The 22611-nt window shown below is 45.0% G+C and overlaps 1 protein-coding gene across 6 annotated transcripts in view; it reads right to left on the reverse strand.

Moving 5' to 3' along the window:
• U2AF2 (U2 small nuclear RNA auxiliary factor 2) overlaps positions 1-22611 on the reverse strand; it is a 54567-nt gene that overhangs the window by 17401 nt on the left and 14555 nt on the right. For 2 of the 6 annotated variants that reach the window (XM_040424110.1, XM_040424101.1), the window contains exons 3-8: positions 18468-18539; positions 7623-7726; positions 6550-6701; positions 5041-5157; positions 3609-3747; positions 231-328 (exon numbers count right to left, since the gene is read on the reverse strand). In XM_040424110.1, the coding sequence (XP_040280044.1) occupies positions 231-328; positions 3609-3747; positions 5041-5157; positions 6550-6701; positions 7623-7726; positions 18468-18539 (682 nt within the window). The remainder of the gene's footprint in view (positions 1-230; positions 329-3608; positions 3748-5040; positions 5158-6549; positions 6702-7622; positions 7727-18467; positions 18540-22611) is intronic. The other 4 variants (XM_040424132.1, XM_040424124.1, XM_040424118.1 and 1 more) reach the window with 3 other exon arrangements.

Raw genomic sequence — 22611 nt, forward strand, 5'->3', positions numbered from 1 at the left:
CAATGCGCACACAACGCGTCCAGAGCAAATCCGGGACGCCCGTGTGAAAGAGGCCTTAAAGAGGACTTTTATTGATGAGCACAGTGATGGGGGCACAGCGTGGTACTGCAGCTCACAAGACTACAAGCACATAAGTAATATTTACTGGACTGTGACTAGGAGCACAAGCAACATTTCTCATCCTCAATGCTGTAGCAAAACTATATGGAGTTATCAAGTTAAACACTTACAAACATATGAAGAGTTACCTGGTCATCATTCAAATAGTTGGGCAAACCTCCAATGAACAGTTTGTGTGCCGAGTCTGGGACAACAGTGGACACCACTCCTATGGAAAGCACGAGTACAAGAAAAGAAATTATATAAAGAAAAAGAAGAGAGCAAGAACACTTATTCTTCTGCAGAGTTTAAACATGACTTTGGGTCTAACTTTTATTATATACTGTCAATTCTATTATAAAAACTGTATTTAAGGGAGTTGTTTTAAGGCTGAGAACTGCATCTTGCGTTCCCTAACTCTCGGCAACAGCAATAGCCACCTACTTTGCCTTTATTACTTTTATAACAAGGTTTGTACACAAACATAGAAGAGGATTCTTTACGGTAAGAGCAGTGAGACTATGGAGCTCTCTGCCTGAGGAGGTGGTGATGGTGAGTACAATAAAGGAATTCAAGAGGGGCCTGGACGTATTTCTGGAGTGTAATAATATTACAGGTTATAGCTACTAGAGAGGGGTCGTTGATCCAGGGAGTTATTCTGATTGCCTGATTGGAGTCGGGAAGGAATTTTTTATTCCCCTAAAGTGGGGAAAATTGGCTTCTACCTCACAGGGTTTTTTTGCCTTCCTCTGGATCAACTTGCAGGATGACAGGCCGAACTGGATGGACAAATGTCTTTTTTCGGCCTTATGTACTATGTTACTATGTATAACTTGTTATTCAGACAATTTTAGAAAGTCTGCAGTCATTGAAAATCAGTTTTAAAGGGTTTTTCTAGGCATCCGATAATAAAAAAGGCTTTTCTTCAGGAAAGGTCAATAATATCCAATGGGTGAGGGTCCTACACCCTCACCAATCATCTGTACAATGTGAATGGAGAGGGAACCACAGCTGCATTTAAAGTGTAGTGCTGGGTTAAAGCACCATAGTTCCCACCGAAGTTAATGGGAGCCGAGCTGCAGTCTAGCACAGCCACTACACTTTGAATGGAGCCGTGGTTTCCCCTCTATTCACAGTGATACTTCCAAGGCCGGAGGGGCTGCGAGGCGTCAGACCCTCAGGACCTATCAATATCAGGATCCTGGAAACAAAAATCCCTCCCACTTTGTAACATGGAAAGGGCTGAAAATGTCGCTTCCAGTTAAAGATAAGACTTTCATCACATTTCCAAGACGGGGTGAAACGTAGAGTTAGAACACAACAATCGGGAGAGGAATGTACGAACATATGGGAGAATGGATATTTCAGATGTGATAAAGCAAGCCTAAAGCTGGCCACACACAGTAGATGAATGTTCGGCAAATGCGCCAATTACGGTTTGATCTGATCTGTATTGGGTTGTCAACTATTCCTCTACAGACAGTTGTCAGCAGAAAGAAGGGATGGGTATGTTATATGTCAGCATGCTCAATCAGTTTATTCTTACAGGACATAAGTTCCTGCCAAACCAGATTACTTGACCGACAGTAACCTAACAAATGGTTTTCCTGTAATAACTAACCCCTAGCTCTACGTCATGGGTCCGATCCCTAAACAAGCGAGCGGGCGCTTTAGCCGCGGGGGTCTCTGCTATTTTAAATAGAGACCCGCAGCACATGTATCTGATCAGCCATAAGGCTGATCACATACATCTTACCTTTCAGATGCTGTGATCGGGGAATCTGTTACCTCAATCTAATTGAACGAAGCCTCAAGCAGGCTTCAGAGTCAATTAGATGTATATATCAATACAGGCCACTAGGTGGCAGCCTTGTATAGATCTAGTGCAAATGAAGTCTTCAATGATGGCTATTTAACCATCACTGAATACTATGAGCAAAACACCCAAAAAAAAAAAAACTGAATTGTGTTCCCCCCCCCCCCCCTAATTCTACCCCATTTGGAATTGTTTTCCCGCTCCCTACTACATGGTATGCAACTGTAAACTGTGCCATTAGAAAGTACAACTTGTCCCGCAAAAAATAAGCCCTCATAAGGCTATGTGAATGGAAAAATGGAAAATCCCAGTGTCCTTAAGGGGTTAAAGGGATTGACTCACTTCAGTAAATGGCTGAAAATTAGGAAGAAGTTAATACACATCACTAATGTATTGGGATTGTCCATATTGCCTCCTTTGCTGACTGGATTCATTTTTCCATTACATTATACACTGCTCGTTTACATGGTTGTGACCACCCTGCAATCCAGCAGAGGTGTCATGCTTGCACACTATAGATCTCCTCCTGCTCCCCCCCCCCCCCCCCCCCCCCCCAATATCAGATCGGGGGGAATGTAAGGGTCAGAACTACACCGTTCCATTTAATGTGTAGTGGACATAATTGGATTTTTGAGGTACTCACCATAAAATCCCTCTCATCTTGGTAATTGGGGGACACAGCCAAAGACCTTGTTCTTAATGTCCCCGATACACCGCTCTGTCAGGGTCCAGGGTGTTTTTAACCCCCTGTTCCCTGTTTTTTTTGCAGCAGGATGCCTACAAACATCACTAGCTGCCATGCAAGAAAAGGTGGCGCGGTAAACCACTAAATCCTCCAGAGCCCGCCAGACATAGGCCTTCATGCCAGCAACGCCCCCCCCCCCCCCTTCCCAAAGGTAGAGACCTGGAGGCTGAAAGAGCCTGCTGGAGCAGAGGCAGGACAGGTTCTATCTGGAGAAACAGGTAAGTATTGGATCCCCCAGTGTCACGCCTTCTCCAGATAGAACATGGCCTGTCCCGCCACTGCTCCAGCAAGCTCTTTCAGCCTCCAGGTCTCTCCCTTTGGGGGTCGGGGAGGGCTCTGGAAGATTTGGTGGTCCTCCACGCCACCTTTTCTTCTTGCGTGGCTGCTAGGGTTGTTTGGAGGCATCCCGCCGCTGCAAGCCAACCAGGCGGTTAAAGACACCCTGGACCCCGACAGAAAAAATAAATAAAATCATGACCCAAAGGTCTTTGGCTGTGTCCCCCAATGATACGGACAAGAAAGCTGGTTATTGTAGTACTGCTCCCATTTAAAAAGTGGAAGCCGCACAGCAGTAACCTGGTACGGTCACTACACTATGAACCGAGCTGTGCCTCCTGGAACTCATCTCTGTGGTAGTTCCGGTGCCTGCAGGTAACAGCTGACTGGTGGAGGACCAAAACCCAGCACCCCCACCAATCTGATGTTGATGACCTGAGGATAGATCATCAATAAACTAAGTCTGTAAAAACCCTTTAAGATGCCAACCAATAGTTGGTGCAAAGTTAGACAAAGCGTCCAGCCTTGCGCCAAATCAATCTTACAGCCTGTGCCACTGCAATAAGTTCAGCACAGCTTCAGACTGCCTGGACTATGTCTACAAAGCCTAAATAGTTCATAGGAGCAGTAAATCTGCCCCAATGTCTAAAGCCAAAGACATTTAGGGATTACCTGGGACATAGACAGATGGGTTTTCAGACATGCCTGGTAAAGGCTGGTAATCATGTGGGCGACGAATCTTTAATGACTGGCCTTGAAATATTATTCCATCAAAAGCCATTGCCTGGGTAGTCTCATCAACAGAACGGAACTAGAAAGAAAAAAAAAGAAAAATCAATGACGGGTACAATATAATTTAGCATTACCTAAAGCATATCACATTAAAGGGGTTCTGCAGTTTTTTTAAACTGATGATCTATCCTCTGGATAGATCAGCATCTGACTGGCAGGGGTCCGACACCTGGGACCCCCCCCCGCCGATCAGCTGTTTGAGAAGGCAGAGGCGCTGGCAGTAGCGCCGCAGCCTTCTCACTGTTTACCGCAGGGCCAGTGACGTCACGATTAGTATCACTGGTCTGGCCAAAGCTACATCCAAATGAACAGAGCTTAGCCCCGCCCAGGCCACTGATAATAGTCGTGATGTCACTGGGCCTGCGGTAAACAGTGAGAAGGCCGTGGCACTACTGCCAGCGCCTCTGCCTTCTCAAACAGCTAATCTGCGGGGTCCTGAGTGTCAGACCCCACAGATCAGATGCCGATCTATCCAGAGGACAGATAATCAGTGTAAAGGGACACTGACAGGCCCTATAAACACATTTAGTTATTCCTATGCAGTCATAGATCTATTAAAGTGTATTCCAATGATATAAGAGTACCCCCTGTCTGCATTGTAAACTATGTAAAAACAACTTTAGATTGATCTGTCAATCACATTTCTTTATGCCCAAGGGGCGTTTTTCTCCTACCTTTGTGCCCAGCCGCGCCTCAACTGTCGCTTCCTAGCGCCGCCCAGCTCATTATTCACTGCGCTGGGCGGCTCTTACATTCCCCGATTCTGTCAGTTAGCGCGCATGCCCGATAGATACTTATGGGCATCGGCCTCAATCGGACCATCTGCGCATGCGCAGGCACCCTCCCAAGCCTGTAATTGAATCCAGCGCCCGAGAGAAGAGCGCTGGATTCAATTACAAGGTTGGGAGGGTGCCGGCGTATGCGCAGATGGTCCGATTGAGGCCGATGCCCATAAGTATCTATCGGGCATGCGCGGCAACTGACAGGATCGGGGAATGTAAGAGCCGCCCAGCGCAGTGAATAATAATGAGCTGGACGGTGCTAGGAAGCGACAGTTGAGGCGCGGCTGGGCACAAAGGTAGGAGAAAAACCGCCCCTTGGGCATAAAGAAATGTGATTGACAGATGAATATAAAGTTGTTTTTACATGGTTTACAATGCGGACAGGGGGTACTCTTATATCATTGGAATACACTTTAATAGATCTATGACTGCATAGGAATAACTAAATGTGTTTATAGGGCCTGTCAGTGTCCCTTTAAACAAACTGCAGAACCCCTTTAAGCAACACTGCGCATGAAATTTTCACTAACCTCTAAGAAGGCAAAATTCTTATCTTGGTTGATCTGGACTGCAAGGACTGGATTTCCTGGCGCTTGCGTTAATCCACCAAGGCGCATCTGAGCATTAAAAAAATCCATCATCGCTTCCTGTGAGGGGAAGAGAAGAAAAGAGTTTGATGCACCCGCTACAAGTAAAAAAAAGAGCATTTGTAAGATCTAGAATGTCCTACTTGCCTTTCATGATGGTAGCAAACTTATTTTGCTACGAAGGGATTTCAGCCCCACAATTTTCACTTTAAAAAGAAATGGAAACAACTCTTTGATCTTGTTTTTTTGAAATGGAAAGGGTTTTATTCAAAGTTGCTTCAAAAAAGTTTACATAGACCAAGTACCAATTTCTGTATACACCAAACTAACCGCAGTATAATTTGGTCAAACTCTGAGACAGAGGCAATACATACAGTTTTGCAAGGCTTGTGGGACTTCTTTCCTTTGTCTAAAACTGTTACCATTTCCAGAAGTAAAAAAAGTAGAGACCAAGTACGTTTAAAGGGGTTGTCCAAGTCTAATACCGACGGCCTAGCCTCAAGATAGGTCATCAATATGTGATCAGTGGGGGTCCGACACCCCAGAGCCTCGCCGATCAACTAGAAGAGGCTGTGACGTTCCGATGCTGCAGCCTCCTCACAGCTTACCAAGCACAGCGCCATACACTGTATAGTGGCTGTGCTTGGTATTGCAGCTCAGCCCCATTTTACTTGAATGGGACTGATCTGCAGCTAGGCCATATGACTGGCATAGGAAGATGGCGCTGCACTCAGATCAGCAGGGGTGCTTGAAATCAGACTCCCACACCTCGTACCTGCGATCAGATTCTGATGACCATCTTGAGGATTGATCATCAGTATTAAATACTAGGACAGCCCCTTTAAAGAAAACGTGTGCCTAACCAAAAACACCCAGAGCAAGTGGACTACCATGAGCTTACGTTTCCAAACCTACCTGTAAACGGCCATCCCTTCCAGAACACTTTATTTGCACATTCTAAGGTCCAGTTCATACCATGCTTTCACAACCTGTTGAAAGGTACGCTCTTCCATGCCCATCTTATTCCTATTGACTTATACTATACAAAACCAGGATTTGTCTGAATCCTGTTCCTCAGGACAGGAAGGGACTACATCATGTTTGCATTCTGCCGCTTCCCATTTTTGCAGTAAATAAAAAGATAAAAAAAAAAAAGAAACAGTACATTCCAACAGGATCCAATAACGTGATTTGAACAGGGCCTTAGTGAAACCTTTGCTGTACCACCTTGTGTTACATTCAGTGACACAGGTGACTCACCGCAACCATCTGATTCCGAATACAGACAGTGTGCAAAGAAAAATAAAAAAAAATAAAAATTTTTTAAATAATCCTCATACGCGTGTATAAGGTAGATAAAGCATGGAGTGCACCCCTCCTGAACCAAAAACACGGAGGACCTCGGGAGAGAGCAGCTTAGAGAAAGAACGTTGATGGAAGAAACGTTAGTACCTCAGTGATTCCAAATGGAATATTTCCAACATAAAGACGACGGGCCTGTCTCGTCATCTGACTGCCCACAACAGGCACTGGTGTCGGCGTAACAGCGAGTCCATCGGGTGTCATGGTCGGGAGCAGAGCTGTAGCAGGAATCTGACCAGCAGCTGTTTAAACAAAATTGAAGGAAGCAGCATGAATGGGAGGAAAGAGTTAATAGACCTCTGAATGTTGATATAGGCCCTGATCATATTAGATTCCTACATTGCTGTATATGCTGAGGAAGCTCCTGGCTGATACTTAAATCATATCCATAGGGCTCCATTCACAAAAGTGTGTCCCTTTAGCATTTGTCTGGGCTGGTACACCACCATTTTTTTTTTACATGGGGAATATACATTTGACAAAAGGACCCAGGGCAAGTAGGAAAATCCTCATCTATATCTGACAGAAGGATCAAAACGTAGGTGCCTTATACAGAGCCTTAACGTGGATTTAAACAGCCTGATTTTCGGGAATGTTAGTTTCCGACAATCTGCCAATTTAAATGTGGCGCCTATCACCCGATGAATGAGTGAAAAGCACATTCATTGGGAGATCCTGTCATTCGTGCAGGGACACCCATTATCGTTTCTGGGCAGCAGATCGTACACTCGAGAATGGTCTGCTGCCCAGAAACAATGATTCTGTATGGGAACTAGCGATCACAACAGTGATTCCTCGTCCTCATACTGTGGAGGAGATCGCTGCTTGTAAATGCGGCAGTCTCCTTCACTGAGCGAGCAGCCGACTGTCAGGAAGGAACGCTTCCTCCTTGATGATCGGCTGTATCATTGTGAGGTGTAAACCCGCCTTTACCTGCAGAAAGAAATGCACTAAGCGTTTCATAAATAAGGGACACTACACCTAGAGAAGAATAAAAGTGGAAAGGGGAAGCCTGCAAGTCTTCAGGTCTTGTAGAAATCCTACAACTCCGTACATGGCTGCTTTCTCACAGGTTTTCCTGGTGTTCGGTCAGAAATGCAACGGTCCTAAATACATTTCAGCATGTAAAACACAGTTTCCATGTCAATACAAATGTAAATTACCTTGCATGGCTTTATACTGTATAGGAGTGATGTGTTCAAAGCCAGGAGGTGGAACATCCCAGTATTTTCGGATCTTCTTTTTCTTTTCATGCCTTGGAGACCGGCTAGGACAGAAGACAATGAACATTAATAAAATACTGGGGTGGATGGAGCTGAAATCTCCCTTAAGGGATGCTATAGGTTGTACATTTACTTTCATAAGTGCAGGGTGGGGAGAAAGTACTGAACCCTATATCCAGTAATGGGTAATGTTAAACAATTGTTGTTTCCAAAGTGTTTGGTGAAGGCCTTTGCCTGTTCGAGCATGACCGCACCGCTGGTCACAGGAGATTTATTAATCCTATAGTAGAGTTGTTGCGGGTATCGAAATTTCGATACTTTTGTCCCAGTATCGATACGATACCAGGATTTAAATTTTTTCGATACTGGGCTGCGCAGTCTAGTATCACAGGACATGAGCGCGCTGCTGTCAGCGCGCTCATGTCCCCTCAGCAGCACAGGGGAGAATGAAGCCGTCTCTCCTACCCCCTGTGCCGCAGCCACCAATGAGGAGATGGGGCGGGCGCACTGCGCCACCAATGATAGCAGGACTTTAAGTTACCAGGCTACATAGAGAGGCGCCCAGGGATCTCCCTGCACTTACTATTATTCCTGGGCGCCGCTCCGTTCGCCAGCTGTGCCCCCATTATGGTCTCCTGCTCCGTATGCTAATTACTACTATCAGAGCAATGGGCAAGAGACATCAGCTCCTCTCCTGCGCGTTCCTCCTTCCTGCTGTAGCACTGACCAAACGCAGAACATCACAGCCAGGGAGAAGGAACGCCCAGGAGAGAAGCTGATGTCTCTTGCCCATTGCTCCGATAGTAGTAATTAGCATACGGAGCAGGAGACCGTAATGGGGGCACAGCTGGCGAACGGAGCGGCGCCCAGGAATAATAGGTGCAGGGAGATCCCTGAGCGCCGCTCCATGTAGCCTGCTCATGAAAGGTAGTCTTTAACTTTTATGTTTACTCTGATTTTATTGAAATTTACAATGTACTCAGGGCATAAACAATCCAGTAAAATATGCACAATCAGTAGAGGAATTCGCAGGAACCTTAATACTCAATATCAGTGTCAAAGAATTATTGTACCCAGCGAAATCTTGCCTGGCACTTTAAATGACCATCTTAAACTATCTTGCATGGAACAGTCTAGCTTGGAGTATTAACACCATCACTAAAATTCCTCAACATAATGACTTGTAGAGAACTTGTCACCATGTGCTACAGTGGAAAACGATATAAAAAGGGAAAGGAGGGGAGAAAGGGATGTGGGAAGAGTCTACCAAAGGTTTAAATCCAACCTATTTAGTTCTTGCAGTAACCCGAAGTCAGTTTTCACTATGATCAAGAATGCCTTTGCAATCTAAACGGCCGTCAAAGTCAGCTCCTCCAAGATTGCAGAGAATTCAGTGGAATATAGGAAGTTATTAAGACGACACCACCTGGTGTCAAACCCATTAACCCTGATCGTGTGAGATCGCCATCAATTCTTCCATTCTCAACAGAAATTTTATTTGTGGCCCATTCACAAACTGATTTCCAATGTCTCGGAATGGTCCTACGCGCTGCCGTGAGGAAAAATCTCAGCATTCTTCACTTGTGACACCGAACCCGGTATCAGGGAGAGAAGAGAAATTTGGGGTGTATTAGTAATCTCTCTTCCGGAATTTTCTTTGAATATCTCTAGCACTTGGTCCCAGAACTTTTTAATCTTTGAGCATTCCCACCATATGTGGAGCAATGTACCCATGTCTGTCTGTCATCTCCAACAAAGATTGGGAACATTTTGTGGAGGGTTGATGGGCAGTAATACCACCTAGATAGTATTTTAAAGTTATTTTCCTGCGTTTGAGCCGAGATACCGTGAGAGAACGTACACATGTTTTCAAACTCTGTAGGTGAGAAGTTAAGTTGGAGATCTGATTCCCATTTCCTAAAGCAAGGTGCTAGGTCATCGTTGCTCAGTTTTAGTAAGATTCTGTAGAGCTGCGAGAGTACCCTATAATGCAAATCGGCTTTAGGAAGAGATCGAAGTCAGTCGTGCTTGGACATGATTGTAGCGAGAATAAGTCTGCGATGTACGACTTCAGCTGGGCATATTCGCACCAGCTGTGACCCTGTCTCATATCTGAAGGGATTAGAGTGTCGAAATGTATACGTTTAGCGTTAGTTAGGGCGTCTCAGACTCTGGGGTAGGAATGACGGTTCCATCTTAGAAATCTGAGAACTTGAAAGCCAGGGTTGAAGGCCGGGTTGCCCATAAGTTGGGTCATGGGTCCTGGTCTCTGATATTCCAAAGTTTTGAATCCATTTGTCCCAGAGGGAAAGAGTGACGTGCCAAAAAGGGCCAATTTTCCAGTGCGGGTCTATCCCCAGTAGGCAACCAAGGAGCCATCACTAAATCCAGTGGATCCAGGTCCTGTTCCATCTGAACCCATGGAACTGAGTGTGAACCTTTAGACCAGTTCAGGGTTCGCATGAGTATTGCGGCAGTATGGTATCGTTTCAAGTCTGGCATACCCATGCCTCCTCTAAGTTTGGATTTAGAGAGTATATGGTTGCTTAATCTAGCTTTGCCCAGGCCCCAGACAAAACAAATCATAGCTTCATTAAGATCCACCAAAAAATATCCCTGGAACGCAAATGGGAATAGTTTGGAAGAGATACAGGAATCTCAGAAATGTCCATTTTAAATCACATTTATCCTACCAAACCACAAAAGGGATTTTAGGGAATCGTTTTTTGAATCTGCGATTGGCTCATTTTGGAGTGATAAGTAATTAAGTGGCTATAGGAGATGTAGTTGAGTAGGGATTTGTAAGCCTAAGTATGTAAAGCTCGTGGGCTGCCACTTAAAAGCAAAGTTGGACTTTAAGAGTGTCACTTCGTTATCTGGCAGTGAAATGTTCAACATTTCACTTTAGTTGAGGTTGATCTTAAAGTTACTGAGATAGAAACATAGAATGTGTCGGCAGATGAGAACCATTTGGCCCATCTAGTCTGCCCAATATACTGAATACTATGGATAACCCCTGGCCCTATCTTATATGAAGGATGGCCTTATGTCTATCCCATGCATGCTTAAACTCCTTCACTGTATTTGCAGCTACCACTTCTGCAGGAAGGCTATTCCATGCATCCACTACTCTCTCAGTAAAGTAATACTTCCTGATATTACTTTTAAACCTTTGCCCCTCTAATTTAAAACTATGTCCTCTTGTAGCAGTTTTTCTTTGAAATATTCTCTCCTCTTTTACCTTGTCGATTCCCTTTATGTATTTAAAAGTTTCTATATTTCCCCTGTCTTGTCTTTCTTCCAAGCTATACATATTAAGGTCCTTTAATCTTTCCTGGTAAGTTTTATCCTGCAATCCATGTACCAGTTTAGTAGCTCTTCTCTGAACTCTCTCCAAAGTATCAATATCCTTCTGGAGATATGGTCTTCAGTACTGCGCACAATACTCCAGATGAGGTCTCACTAGTGCTCTGTAGAGCGGCATGAGCACCTCCCTCTTTCTACTGGTAATGCCTCTCCCTATACACCCAAGCATTCTGCTAGCATTTCCTGCTGCTCTATGACATTGTCTGCCTACCTTTAAGTCTTCTGAAATAATGACCCCTAAATCCCTTTCCTCAGATACTGAGGTTAGGACTGTATCACTGATTTTATATTCTGCTCTTGGGTTTTTACGCCCCAGGTGCATTATCTTGCACTTATCAACATTACGTTATAGTTGCCAGATTTTTGACCATTCCTCTAGTTTTCCTAAATCCTTTTCCATTTGGTGTATCCCTCCAGGAACATCAACCCTGTTACAAATCTTTGTGTCATCAGCAAAAAAAAAAAAAAAAAAAAAAAAAAAAAACACCCTTACCATCGATGCCTTCTGCAATTTCGCTGATAAAGATATTAAACAATATGGGTCCCAGAACAGATCCCTGAGGTACCCCACTGGTAACAAGACCTTGGTCTGAATATACTCCATTGACTACAACCCTCTGTTGTCTGTCCCTCAGCCACTGCCTAATCCATTCAACAATATGGGAGTCCAAGCCCAATGACTGCACTTTATTGATAAGCCTTCTATGTGGGACAGTATCAAAAGCCTTACTGAAGTCTAGATAAGCGATGTCTACTGCACCTCCGCCATTATTTTAGTCACCCAATCAAAAAAAATCAATAAGAAGTAAACCCATGCTGTTTTTCATCTTTCAATCCATGGGATTTTAGATGTTCCCCAATCCTCTCCTTAAGTATGGTTTCCATTAATTTCCCCACTAATGATGTCAGGCTTACTGGCCTATAGTTGCCCGATTCCTCCCTACTACCCTTTCCCTTTGTAAAAACTGAACAGAAGTATTCATTGAGGCAGTCAGCTAGTTCTTTATCTTCTTCCATATACCTTCCTTTTGTTTTTAATTTGGTAATTTGTTTTAGTTTCCTTTTTTCATTTATGTATCTTTTTTTCCCTGACTGAACTAATTTTTCTTCTGCCTGCGCTTCAAAGGCTCTTATAACTTGTTTGGCCTCTCTCTGCCTAATCTTATAAATTTGCCTGTCATCCTCATTTTGTTTTTATAATTACTAAATGCTATTTTTGTTTTTAATAATTTTGGCCACTTCTGTTGAGTACCACAGTGGTATCTTCCTTTTTTTGCTTTTACTGACAAGCCTAATGCAATTATCTGTTGCCTTCAATAGTGCCACTTTAGTCCCATTTCTCCTGGACTCCATTGAAACTGTTCATGTCTGATAGATCTCCAAAACATTGAAATTCTTTCAGAATGGAAGGGAGGGTGATGGGGGGGGGGGGGGCTTCGAAATATACACGATCGTCTGCATACAACGCTAATTTATGTTGATGACCGTTTAAATCCAATCCAGTTATATCACAATTATTTCTTAACGCAATGGCAAAGTGTTCCATTACTAAGACTTATAGTGGCGAAAAGGGGCAGCCCTGCCGTGTTCCGTTCCCAATGTTAAAGGTGGGGGCTAGAATGCAGTTTGCCTTCACTCTAGCTGAGGGATGAGTGTAGAGAGCACCTATCTTATCGACCAGGTTCAGACCTAACCCTATTTGGCGTATTGCAGCCATCATGAAACTCCACCGAACCCTAACGCTTTTTCAGCGTCAACTGATAACAGGCATAGGGGCTTCTTGTAGTGTTTCGCTGCAGCTACTAGATTAATAGTTCTTAGTGTTCCTCCCTCCCCCCCCCCCCCGACACCTCCTCAATGGCACTGACAGGATGGCGTCCCCGCCCCCAGGACAGGAGACAATGTAGGAGCAACAATTAAAAAAGGCCTCCTCCCCTTACCTCACCAGTCGTTTCCTGTCCTCGGGTCGTAGGAGCGCTCCTGCAGTGCCAGGAAGATCTATTGCGCCCTGGATCTATTCCCCACGTGTTGGGAGGGCTGGTGCAGGAGATGGGTCCCCCGGGGTCGCGTTCGCCGCCCTTTCCTGTATCTTGAGTAAGCCCTGCTGGCAGGCATCCCCGGGCTTCACAAGTCCCGTGCGCATGTGAAAAGCGCACAAGATTTCAGGTCTCCAGGCGAGATTCTCCTTGGGCAAGAGAAGCTCGCAAAATTTCAGGCATCACTTCGGGTTAAAGGTGAGGAGCTGAGATGCCGGCGTTTGTGTCCGCAGCCAGCCATCCAGCTCTCGCTCACCTGGCATTTCAGCATGCCTGCCTCTGGAGAAGATACCGCCAGGAAGCTTGGTGATCCTGCCTCTGCCCATAGCCCGGTAAGCCTCCTCCCCCAAGGGAGATTTTTTTTTTTTATTATTGGGGGGGGGGGGTGCCGAAGCCAAATGGGTCCTTCCGACAAATAAACTTAAAATCCCTAAACAGATCAATCGTTTACAAAAGATTCAAAGTGGAAACAATAAAATCAACAATAAACCTGCTTCCTCAAGACTGTCTGATGGCTACATTAGATTTACAAGATGCTTACTATCATGTGCTAATATATCCACCCTATCAAAAATATCTAAGAATCGCAGTCTTTTTTTCAAGGCGCTTCCGTTCGGGCTTGCCTCAGCTCCAAGAGTATTTTCCAAAGTCATGTCAGACGTTATAAAATACCTACATCTCCAAAAGATAATACCTTACCTGGACAATTTTTTGGTAGCGGCAAGCTCCAAAGAGTTGCTCGAACTCCATCTCTCCGGGGTCCAAGACTGCATCACCACTCTAGGGTGGATCATAAACTTCAAGAAGTCAGATCTGTCCCCAGAAAGGAGGAAAGTCTCTCTGGGTTCTTCTGGACTCATCTTCTGATGTCCTTTTTACTGGCAGAAAATCATGCTGAAGTCTCCAGATTTTGCTCCCAAAGGACAGCCACCCTCAGGAACATAATGATGATCCTGGGCCTTCTCACCTCTATGATTCCATCTGTCAGATGGGCTCAGAGCCATACTCTGGTAATCCAGTTTTTTCTTCTTCCCTCATGGAACGGAACGATCTCTGCCCTGGAGAAGGTTTACCTCCCGAATGCGGTAAAAACATCTTCAAAGGTGGTGGCAATTACAGAAACACCTAGACACAGGGGTCTATTAGAGACAGAAGGACGTGGCGCTAATTACCAGACGCCAGTGGTTCAGGTTGGGGAGGCCATGGGAACGGAAGGTACATACAGGACGAATGGGGCCCAGACATGATAGATGCCTCGTCAAATGTAAAAGAAATCATGGCCATCTTCAAGGTCGTTACGTCTATTCACTCGCCCTCTTGCTCAAACCACGTAAAAGTATTGTCCAACAATACTACAGCGGTCGCCTAACTGAACAGGCAAGGGGGGACAAAGTTGCTCTTTAGCAGTGGTAGCTCGCAACATTTTTTTCTGGGCAGAAAGAAACCCATCGTCCCTTTCAGCAGTTCATGTGAAGGAGAACAAAATCTCGTGGCCGATTTTTAGAGCTGGACAACAGTCAAAGAAGGAGAATGGTCCTTAAATCCCCAAATATTCAAAAAGATCTGTGAAAAATGGGTCTGTGCGGAAATAGACATTCTCCACAAGGGAAAACAAACCAAAATGTTCTGCTCCCTCTCCGGGCAGGGCCATCCGATTTGGTTAGATGCCCTAGCCCAACCTTGGCCGAGCACTCTATTGTATGCCTTCCCCGCCCTTCAGCCTTATACCGAAAACGCTGATAAAAATAGAGGAATAACGAGCTTGTGTGATCCTCAACGCACCTTACTGGCCAAGGAGGGATTTGTTTCCTCTACTGCTGAAACTGTCCGAGGGGGATTTACTGGACATTACCACAGAACACGGACCTTCTTCATCAGGGTCCCATGTGGCATCCAAACTTAAAACAACTGAACCTGACGGCCTGGAAATTGAACGGTCAGCGCTAAAAGAAAGGTCTGTCAGATGAGGCGGTTGCTACTCATGCTGAGCCGCAAACCAATTACCTCGAAAATATACCTAAGGACCTGGAAAGCCTTCAGGACCTTTTCAAAAAAATTCATTATCCTGACATCCCTCAAATTTTTGAGTTCCTGCAAGCAGGTCTAAACAAAGGTCTTCGTCCTACCACTCTAAAGGTTCAGATCTCTGCCCTCAGCGCCTTTCTGGATTTAAGACTAGCAGATTCCCCTCTTATTAAACGCTTTATCAAGAGGGCTATCCAGAAAGATTCCAACTGTTCGTTCCATGGTTCCACCTTGGGATCTGAATCTAGTCCTCTGTTTTAATGGAGCCTCCATTTGAACCAGTTGAGAGATTTCATCTAACCATTAACTTAAAAGTCAGTGTTCTTAGTGGCAATAACCACCGCCAGAAGAATTGGTGAGATACAGGCCTTCTCCTGTAAGATGCCCTATTTGTCTATTCTAGACGATCGTATAATTCTAAGGCACTGTCTCTGATTTCTTCCTAAAGTGATCTCCTCCTTCCATTGTGGTCAAGAAATCTTTTGCCCACATCCTTCCTCTGAAAAAATTTATAAATTTCTTAACCTGGATGTAAGAAGATCTGTGTTGGCCTATCTAAAAGCCACAGAGGCGCTTAGATGATCTGACCAACTTTTCCTTCAACACCAGGGGGCCAATAAAGGAAAAGCTGCCAGCAAGTCCACCATAGCCAAGTGGATTCGGGATGTCATCTCCACTGCTTACATCCAGACAGACCTTTTACCTACTGTAGGAATAAGCCCACTCCACTAGGGCAGTTTCAGCCTCGGTCTCTTTGGACCAGATTTGTAAAGCGGACACATGACTTTCTACAATCACTAAACTAGATGTCCAAAAGAATCTGGACTTATCCTTTGGGCGTAGAGTTCTTGCCGCTGTTGTCCCGCCCTAGTAGATCACTCTGCTAATCCTCCTGTCAGTGCCGTTGTGGAGGTGCCGGGGAAAAGTATAAATTATTCTTGCCGGTAATTGGATTTTCCAATAACCTCCACAACGGCACTGAGTTTTTCCCTCCCAAATTGAAATGTATGTTTTGATTTCTGCAAGTATTATGCTTCTTATATTGTCAAATGGTGTAATTTGATATTTAATACAATTTTCTTTTGCATCTTCTTCGAGTACTCTCTTACTAACTGGTGAGGTAAGGGGGAGGAGGACTTTTTTAATTGTTGCTCATACGTTGTTTCCTGTCCTGGGGCGGGGACACCCTTTTATCAGTGCCGTTGGAGGTTACTTGAAAATCCAATTACTGGTAAGAGTAATTTATATTATCTCTGGCTTCTCTACATGGTATAAATCCCACTTGATCTCTGTGTATAACTTCTGGAAGTACTATGTTGAGGCGTGTGGCTATTATTTTGGAATACATCTTGATATCGCTATTGATCAGGGATATAGGACGATAATTGCTACAGAGTGAGGCATCTTTGTTAGGTTTTGGAATTAGGACTATATGAGCTTCCAAAGCCCGTTTTGGGAAAGGGCATGAGAAGGTCTTTAAAGGTCTTAAAGAATGCCACAGTGAAACAGTCTGGTCCCGGTCTCTCCCCCCCCTTTTTTAAGACAGATATGATTGCACTAAGTTCGCATTCTGTGAAATCTTCAAGTTTAGAGGACGCTTCCGGAGATATTGTAGGGAGCGCAGTGTCATTTATGTATTGATTTATGCGATTTTCAAGGTCTGTCACTGGCCTAACATGCAGCTGTCTATTAATGTTATATAAGGATTCATAGTATTGTTTAAAGGACTCAGCTATCAAAGTGGGATGGTGGATCGGTGTACTGGTTCAATCTTTTATATGTGGAATGTATCTTATCTGTTGACTGGGATGAATATGTCTAGCTTAGGGCCCTTTCACACTTGCGTTCTTTTCTTCCGGCATAGAGTTCCGTCGTCGGGGCTCTATGCCGGAAGAATCCTGATCAGGATTATCCCCATGCATTCTGAATGGAGTGAAATCCGTTCAGGATGCATCAGGATGTCTTCAGTTCCGGAACGGAACGTTTTTTGGCCGGAGAAAATACCGCAGCATGCTGCGCTTTTTGCTCCGGCCAAAAATCCTCAACACTTGCCGCAAGGCCGGATCCGGAATTAATGCCCATTAAAAAGGCATTAATACGGATTCGGCCTTAAGCTAAACGTCGTTTCGGCGCATTGCCGGATCCGACGTTTAGCTTTTTTTGAATGGTTACCATGGCTGCCGGGACGCTAAAGTCCTGGCAGCCATGGTAAAGTGTAGCAGGGAGCAGCATACTTACCGTCCGTGCGGCTCCCGGGGCGCTCTAGAGTGACGTCAGGGCGCCCCAAGCGCATGGATCACGTGATCTCATGGCACGTCATCCATGCGCATGGGGCGCTCCGACATCATTCTGGAGCACCCCGGGAGCCGCGCGGACTGTAAGTATACCGCTCCTACTATGGCAACCAGGACTTTAATAGCGTCCTGGCTGCCATAGTAACACTGAAAGCATTTTGAAGACGGATCCATCTTCAAATGCTTTCAGTACACTTGCGTTTTTCCGGATCCGGCGTGTAATTCCGGCAAGTGGAGTACACGCCGGATCCGGACAACGCAAGTGTGAAAGAGCCCTAAGGCTTTACCAGGTTTATTAGAGTTTTCAAAAAGATAACTACGGAATTTTTCATGATGTCTACGTGACGACTCCGTGAGTAACCCCTGTAATTGCTCCCTAAGTGTAGTAAGGTCAGTAAGAGTTTGTCGGTTTAGTGATCTTTCTAAATCTGCCACTTGTACCCAAAAGCGTGAAATCTTGCTTGCTTTCTCTTTTTTGAGCCTAGTCCCATTCTTGATCAAAACCGCTCTAATTACACACTTCAGAGCTTCCCATTGTATAGGAAGGGAGGTATTGTCTGACGAGTGTATTTCCAGAATTTTTTTTATGCCGGAAGCTGTATCAGTTTGACATACCCCATCTCTAAGCAAGGTTTCATTTAGACGCCACGTCCACTCTTTAGCTGTTAGATCTGGCAGTCCATAGTGAGGAACACCGGGGCGTGATCTGACCATGTCAGGGTGCCAATATGTGAGGACGGTTGGAACGTTGGCACATGATGAGATATAAAGAACATATCTATTCTGCTGTAGGAGAGGTGTGATGGGGAGAAATAGGTGTAATCTCTCTCTTTGGGATGTAGGATGCACCATGTCTACTAACTGCCTTGAGATAAGTGAATGTTGCGATCTCATCGTTGCAGATTTCGGGACCCCTGTTCTACCCAAAGAGGAATCAAGTGAAGGCACCCAAACTATATTGAAGTCTCCCCCTAATAACATGATCCCTTCTGCAAACCTATCCAGTTGTGCTAGGATACTCCTAAGTGCTTTACACTGTCTCACATTGGGGAGGTATAAGTTACCAATGGTGTACTTTCTCTCGCGGTTCTTCAACTTCAGGAACAGGATTCTCCCATGAGGGTCTTTCTGGAGATCTAAAAAGGTATAAGGAGGAGATTTATGTAGAGCAATATAGCACTAATTATGAATCAAAATCGAAAGGGGTCTCTATGCCCAATAGGTAAAATGTTTGGTCGACATATTTGGAACTTGATCTGATCTAAAATGAGTTTCTTGAAGGAGGAGTATGATCTGCACCCTCTCTATGCATAGCATACAGGATCTTGGATCATTTCTCCGGAATATTCAGGCCTCTGACATTCCAAGGGGCAAATCTGACACCAGGTGGTAGCATTATGTATACTAACAGGGACCCTAAGGATGATTGGAAGGTGGATATTACAGTGATATACTAGATTACCACAAGATTGAGAGCAATAATTGTCAGAGATACTTTGCCGACACTACGTATATGTAGGTGCTTGCGAGACAGTAGTACACAGGTAAGCTAAAGTTGTTTCAGGAATGGCTTCTGGTGACCAAGAACAAGGCCAGAATATGTGTTATGACAGGGCTCGTCAAATCCCATGTCGCCATGGCGATCAGGAATTTGTCAGCCGTTTTCAAAGGTGCACGGGGCAACGGGTGCGGAGCGCCGCAGGGGGGGTCCCATTCTGTTCGGAGGCAGCAGGAGTGGAGATGAGCGCGTCCAAGCGCTCACCTCCATATTCATCTGTATCGCTGTCCTCAGGACAGCGATACAGATGAATGGTGCGAAGGAGCAAGGGAGAGGAGTGTCCCTTGCCCGTTCCTCTGAGGCTACAGGCTCTAGGCCTGTAGCCTATTAGAAGCCAGTGCAGGCGGCGCAATGATAACATTGCGCCGCCTGAACTGTACAGAGCTGGACACGGGCCGGAAGAGGCCTGCATCGCAACACTGACAGCAGCATAAGGTAGGTATATGATTTTATTGTTTTTATTATTTATAGTATACTGTGGCAAGAAAGTGGGTGGGTGCCCTATATACTGGCACAATACGGGGGGCACTATGGCGAAGAGGGGAAGCACTATGGGGGCCCTATATACTGGCACTATGGTGGCCCTATATACTGGCACAATATGGGAGGGCACTATGGCGAAGAGGGGAAGCACTATGGGGGCCCTATATACTGGCACAACATGGGGGGCACTATGGTGGCCCTATATACTGGCACAACATGGGGGGCACTATGGTGGCCCTATATACAGCACAACATGGAAAGCACTATGGGGGCTCTATATACTGGCACATTATGGGGGCACTATGGAGAACAGGGGAAGGAGCACTATGGGGGCATCTACTGGGGGCTTTATGATGCGGCTCTGCACTTTTTTTTAAGCTCGCTCCTAGATTCCAAGGAAATTTGTCAAGCCCTGTGTTATGGTGACTAATACGGCAGAGAAAATATACTAGTTTATAGGAGGGGGTGGAAGGGAGGGAAAGAAAGGGGGTAGGGATGGAGTAGGAACAGGGGGTAAGGATGGAGAAGAAGAAAGGACGGGGATAAGGGGAAGACAAACTAGTACAATAAACCCTAAAGTTATCGGGCCTATAGCACTGCAAAGTGTATAAAGGCTGATTAAAGATTGGGTGTAAGCTAGCCCAACAGGGCAGGGCGCCTACTCAGAGCCCGGGTAGCATCACAAACTGTATCAACTAGTAAGCTATAAGTAAGCCAATTACATATAATTTCAACCAAATTAGGAATGTAGATTAAACTAGCAAATGAGAGAGAATCCTATAATCAATGCAATCTGGAGGAAAGACTATAACTAACCCCTAGCCTGAGGGTAACTGAGCCCTAAAATGTCTCTAACAGTGGAGGTCAACCTCAGGTGTGAGGACTCCTAAGTATGGGCAGGTATACATAAAACAAATTTGAATGGGTAGGTAAGTACTCCACCACCATGGAGCAGGCACAATATTTAATATAAGATATAGGTACAATAAAAATGGAATAAAATACACTCTAAAATTACTAAAATATAGAAATAAGGTGCAGGTTAAAAACACGTTCCAGCAGATATGTCCTTTTCAACTGATATCAATGTTGAATGGCCGGCACCTGTATCCTTTGATGTAACGTTACATCCAAAAAAAGATTTTGCCTCTTTTTTGAAATCCATTAATCGGTGATTTATCTAAGACCAAATGGCTCTCCTGGGAATCTGTTTTCCAGAATTTACTTACCACCTATTAGAGTATAAAGAGTGGGATCTAAGCATACAGAGTATAACCACTGAGGAAGAGGTCAGCTAGACTTCAAAACGCGTCTGGTGCTGGATACAGATTCTATGAAAGATTCCACATGCGATTCTAGTGGCAACCACTGACATGCTATATCAACTGAATATAGGACTATTGCTACTTGTGATTTATTTTGCAAATTTTATTTATTTTTAAGCTTTTCGCGATTTTTTGTATGTAACGTTACATCAAAGGATACAGGTGTCGGCCATTCAACATTGATATCAGTTGAAAAGGACATATCTGCTGGAACGTGTATTTAACCTGCACCTTATTTCTATACAGTGTGCTTTAGTTTTACACTATTTTAGTAATTTTCGAGTGTATTTTATTCCATTTTTATTGTACCTATATCTCATTAAATAGTGCCTGCTCCATGGTGGTTGAGTGCTTACCTATCCATTCAAATTTGTTTAGAGTTTCTGTATTGAATAGGGCGATTCAATTTTAGGTTTAAGCACCTATAGCTATAGCATAGCTATAGGGGGGTGAGCCACTTTATCGACTCCCTTCTAAAAAAGGTATACATAAAACACTGCAATGAAACCATAACACCAGAGAGTTAGGTTACGGATTCAGGTGCAGTGGTTGCCATATTGTTGTCTCATAGAATCCGGTCTATTTCTTCAGAAGGGTGGACCGGATGGTAATAGAGGAATGCATTGCCATTCCGGTAGGTGAAGAGATGGTAGGTCAAGCGCTTTGAGAAAGGGATCCAAGTCCTCTGGGTCTCTGAGCTCCATACGTCGCTTTATTTCCAGGCGCTCCGAAACCGGTTTCTCTAGTATGGAACTGAATAGGCCTTGAAGTGTAGGGATCAAGTCCTCTGTTTTAGTAGCTTCAGGAAGAGCTTATTCTGATATTGTTCCTTCTATTTCTGTTCTCAATATCATCGTGTAATCTGTATAGTTGGCAGATATGACGGTCTCTCACAGCGGTACGATCTTGTATAGTAGCCATCTCTTCTACTCTTTCCTCTACGGCTTGTATATTCTCTGTGATTACAGACAGTTCTTGTTTATAGGAGGTTTCCAATCTTTCAATGAATTTCTCCATTTCTTGCCTTGTGGGAAGAAGTTTCATATGTTCCTTCCAGTCCCACTGTTCTTTTATAGGGTCTGTGCTTGTGGAGCCTTTTCTGCTTGGAGATGAGGTGGCGTTCTGAGGAATGGAGGGCTCTGAAGATGGTGACGAGGGAGGATTCGCCGTGTGGCGGTTAGTCTTGGGACCCATCTGAGCCGTTGTTGAAAGCCGAGGATTGTTTGATGTAGGTATCTGGTGGTCTTGCCGCCAGTGCTGAAACTGCTGTGTCTCCTTGTATCAGAGCAGATGCTGGGGGGGTTGATATGAAGCTGGGACAAACGGCAGCACACTGATGTTTAGTTTTGGGGTTTCTCTTGGTTTATCGCTCGATGTAAAATAGCGACGTAGGCCTCCGAGTTGATGTTTTCCCCTTTTGAGGTGAGCCGAATCTAGAGCTTTTCTTGGTACCAACCATGTGGGCACTGCTATAACTAGTTGGTGCACAAGTCCCGACCTCTGGCAGGCACCCCACACCCCTGCGGAATCAGCCCATCCTAGTGTGAGGTGGGGAGGGTGACAAATGCCAGGTATGGAGAAGTCCTGGCTACCGCTAGTCGGCTAACCCCGGGTAGGGCCTGATTTTTCTAAGCCCGGCAGTGGGGTCATGTGTCGTGCCGGCTGACTGAGGACTCAAAGGAGCAGAGGACATCGCGGTATGTTTTGGAGCGTCGGGAGAGGGCCCGTGGTGGCGGGGAGAAGGTCATCTACCCACTACCTCTTTGAAGAGACCCAAAATCCGCTCCGGAGCCCTTCACAGTGCTGAGGCAGCTGATGTCCACGTGTGCAGTGGATGTTATA

Source organism: Bufo bufo, chromosome 1 (genome assembly GCF_905171765.1).
Source record: "Bufo bufo chromosome 1, aBufBuf1.1, whole genome shotgun sequence".
In the NCBI taxonomy this organism is placed as follows: Eukaryota; Metazoa; Chordata; class Amphibia; order Anura; family Bufonidae; genus Bufo; species Bufo bufo.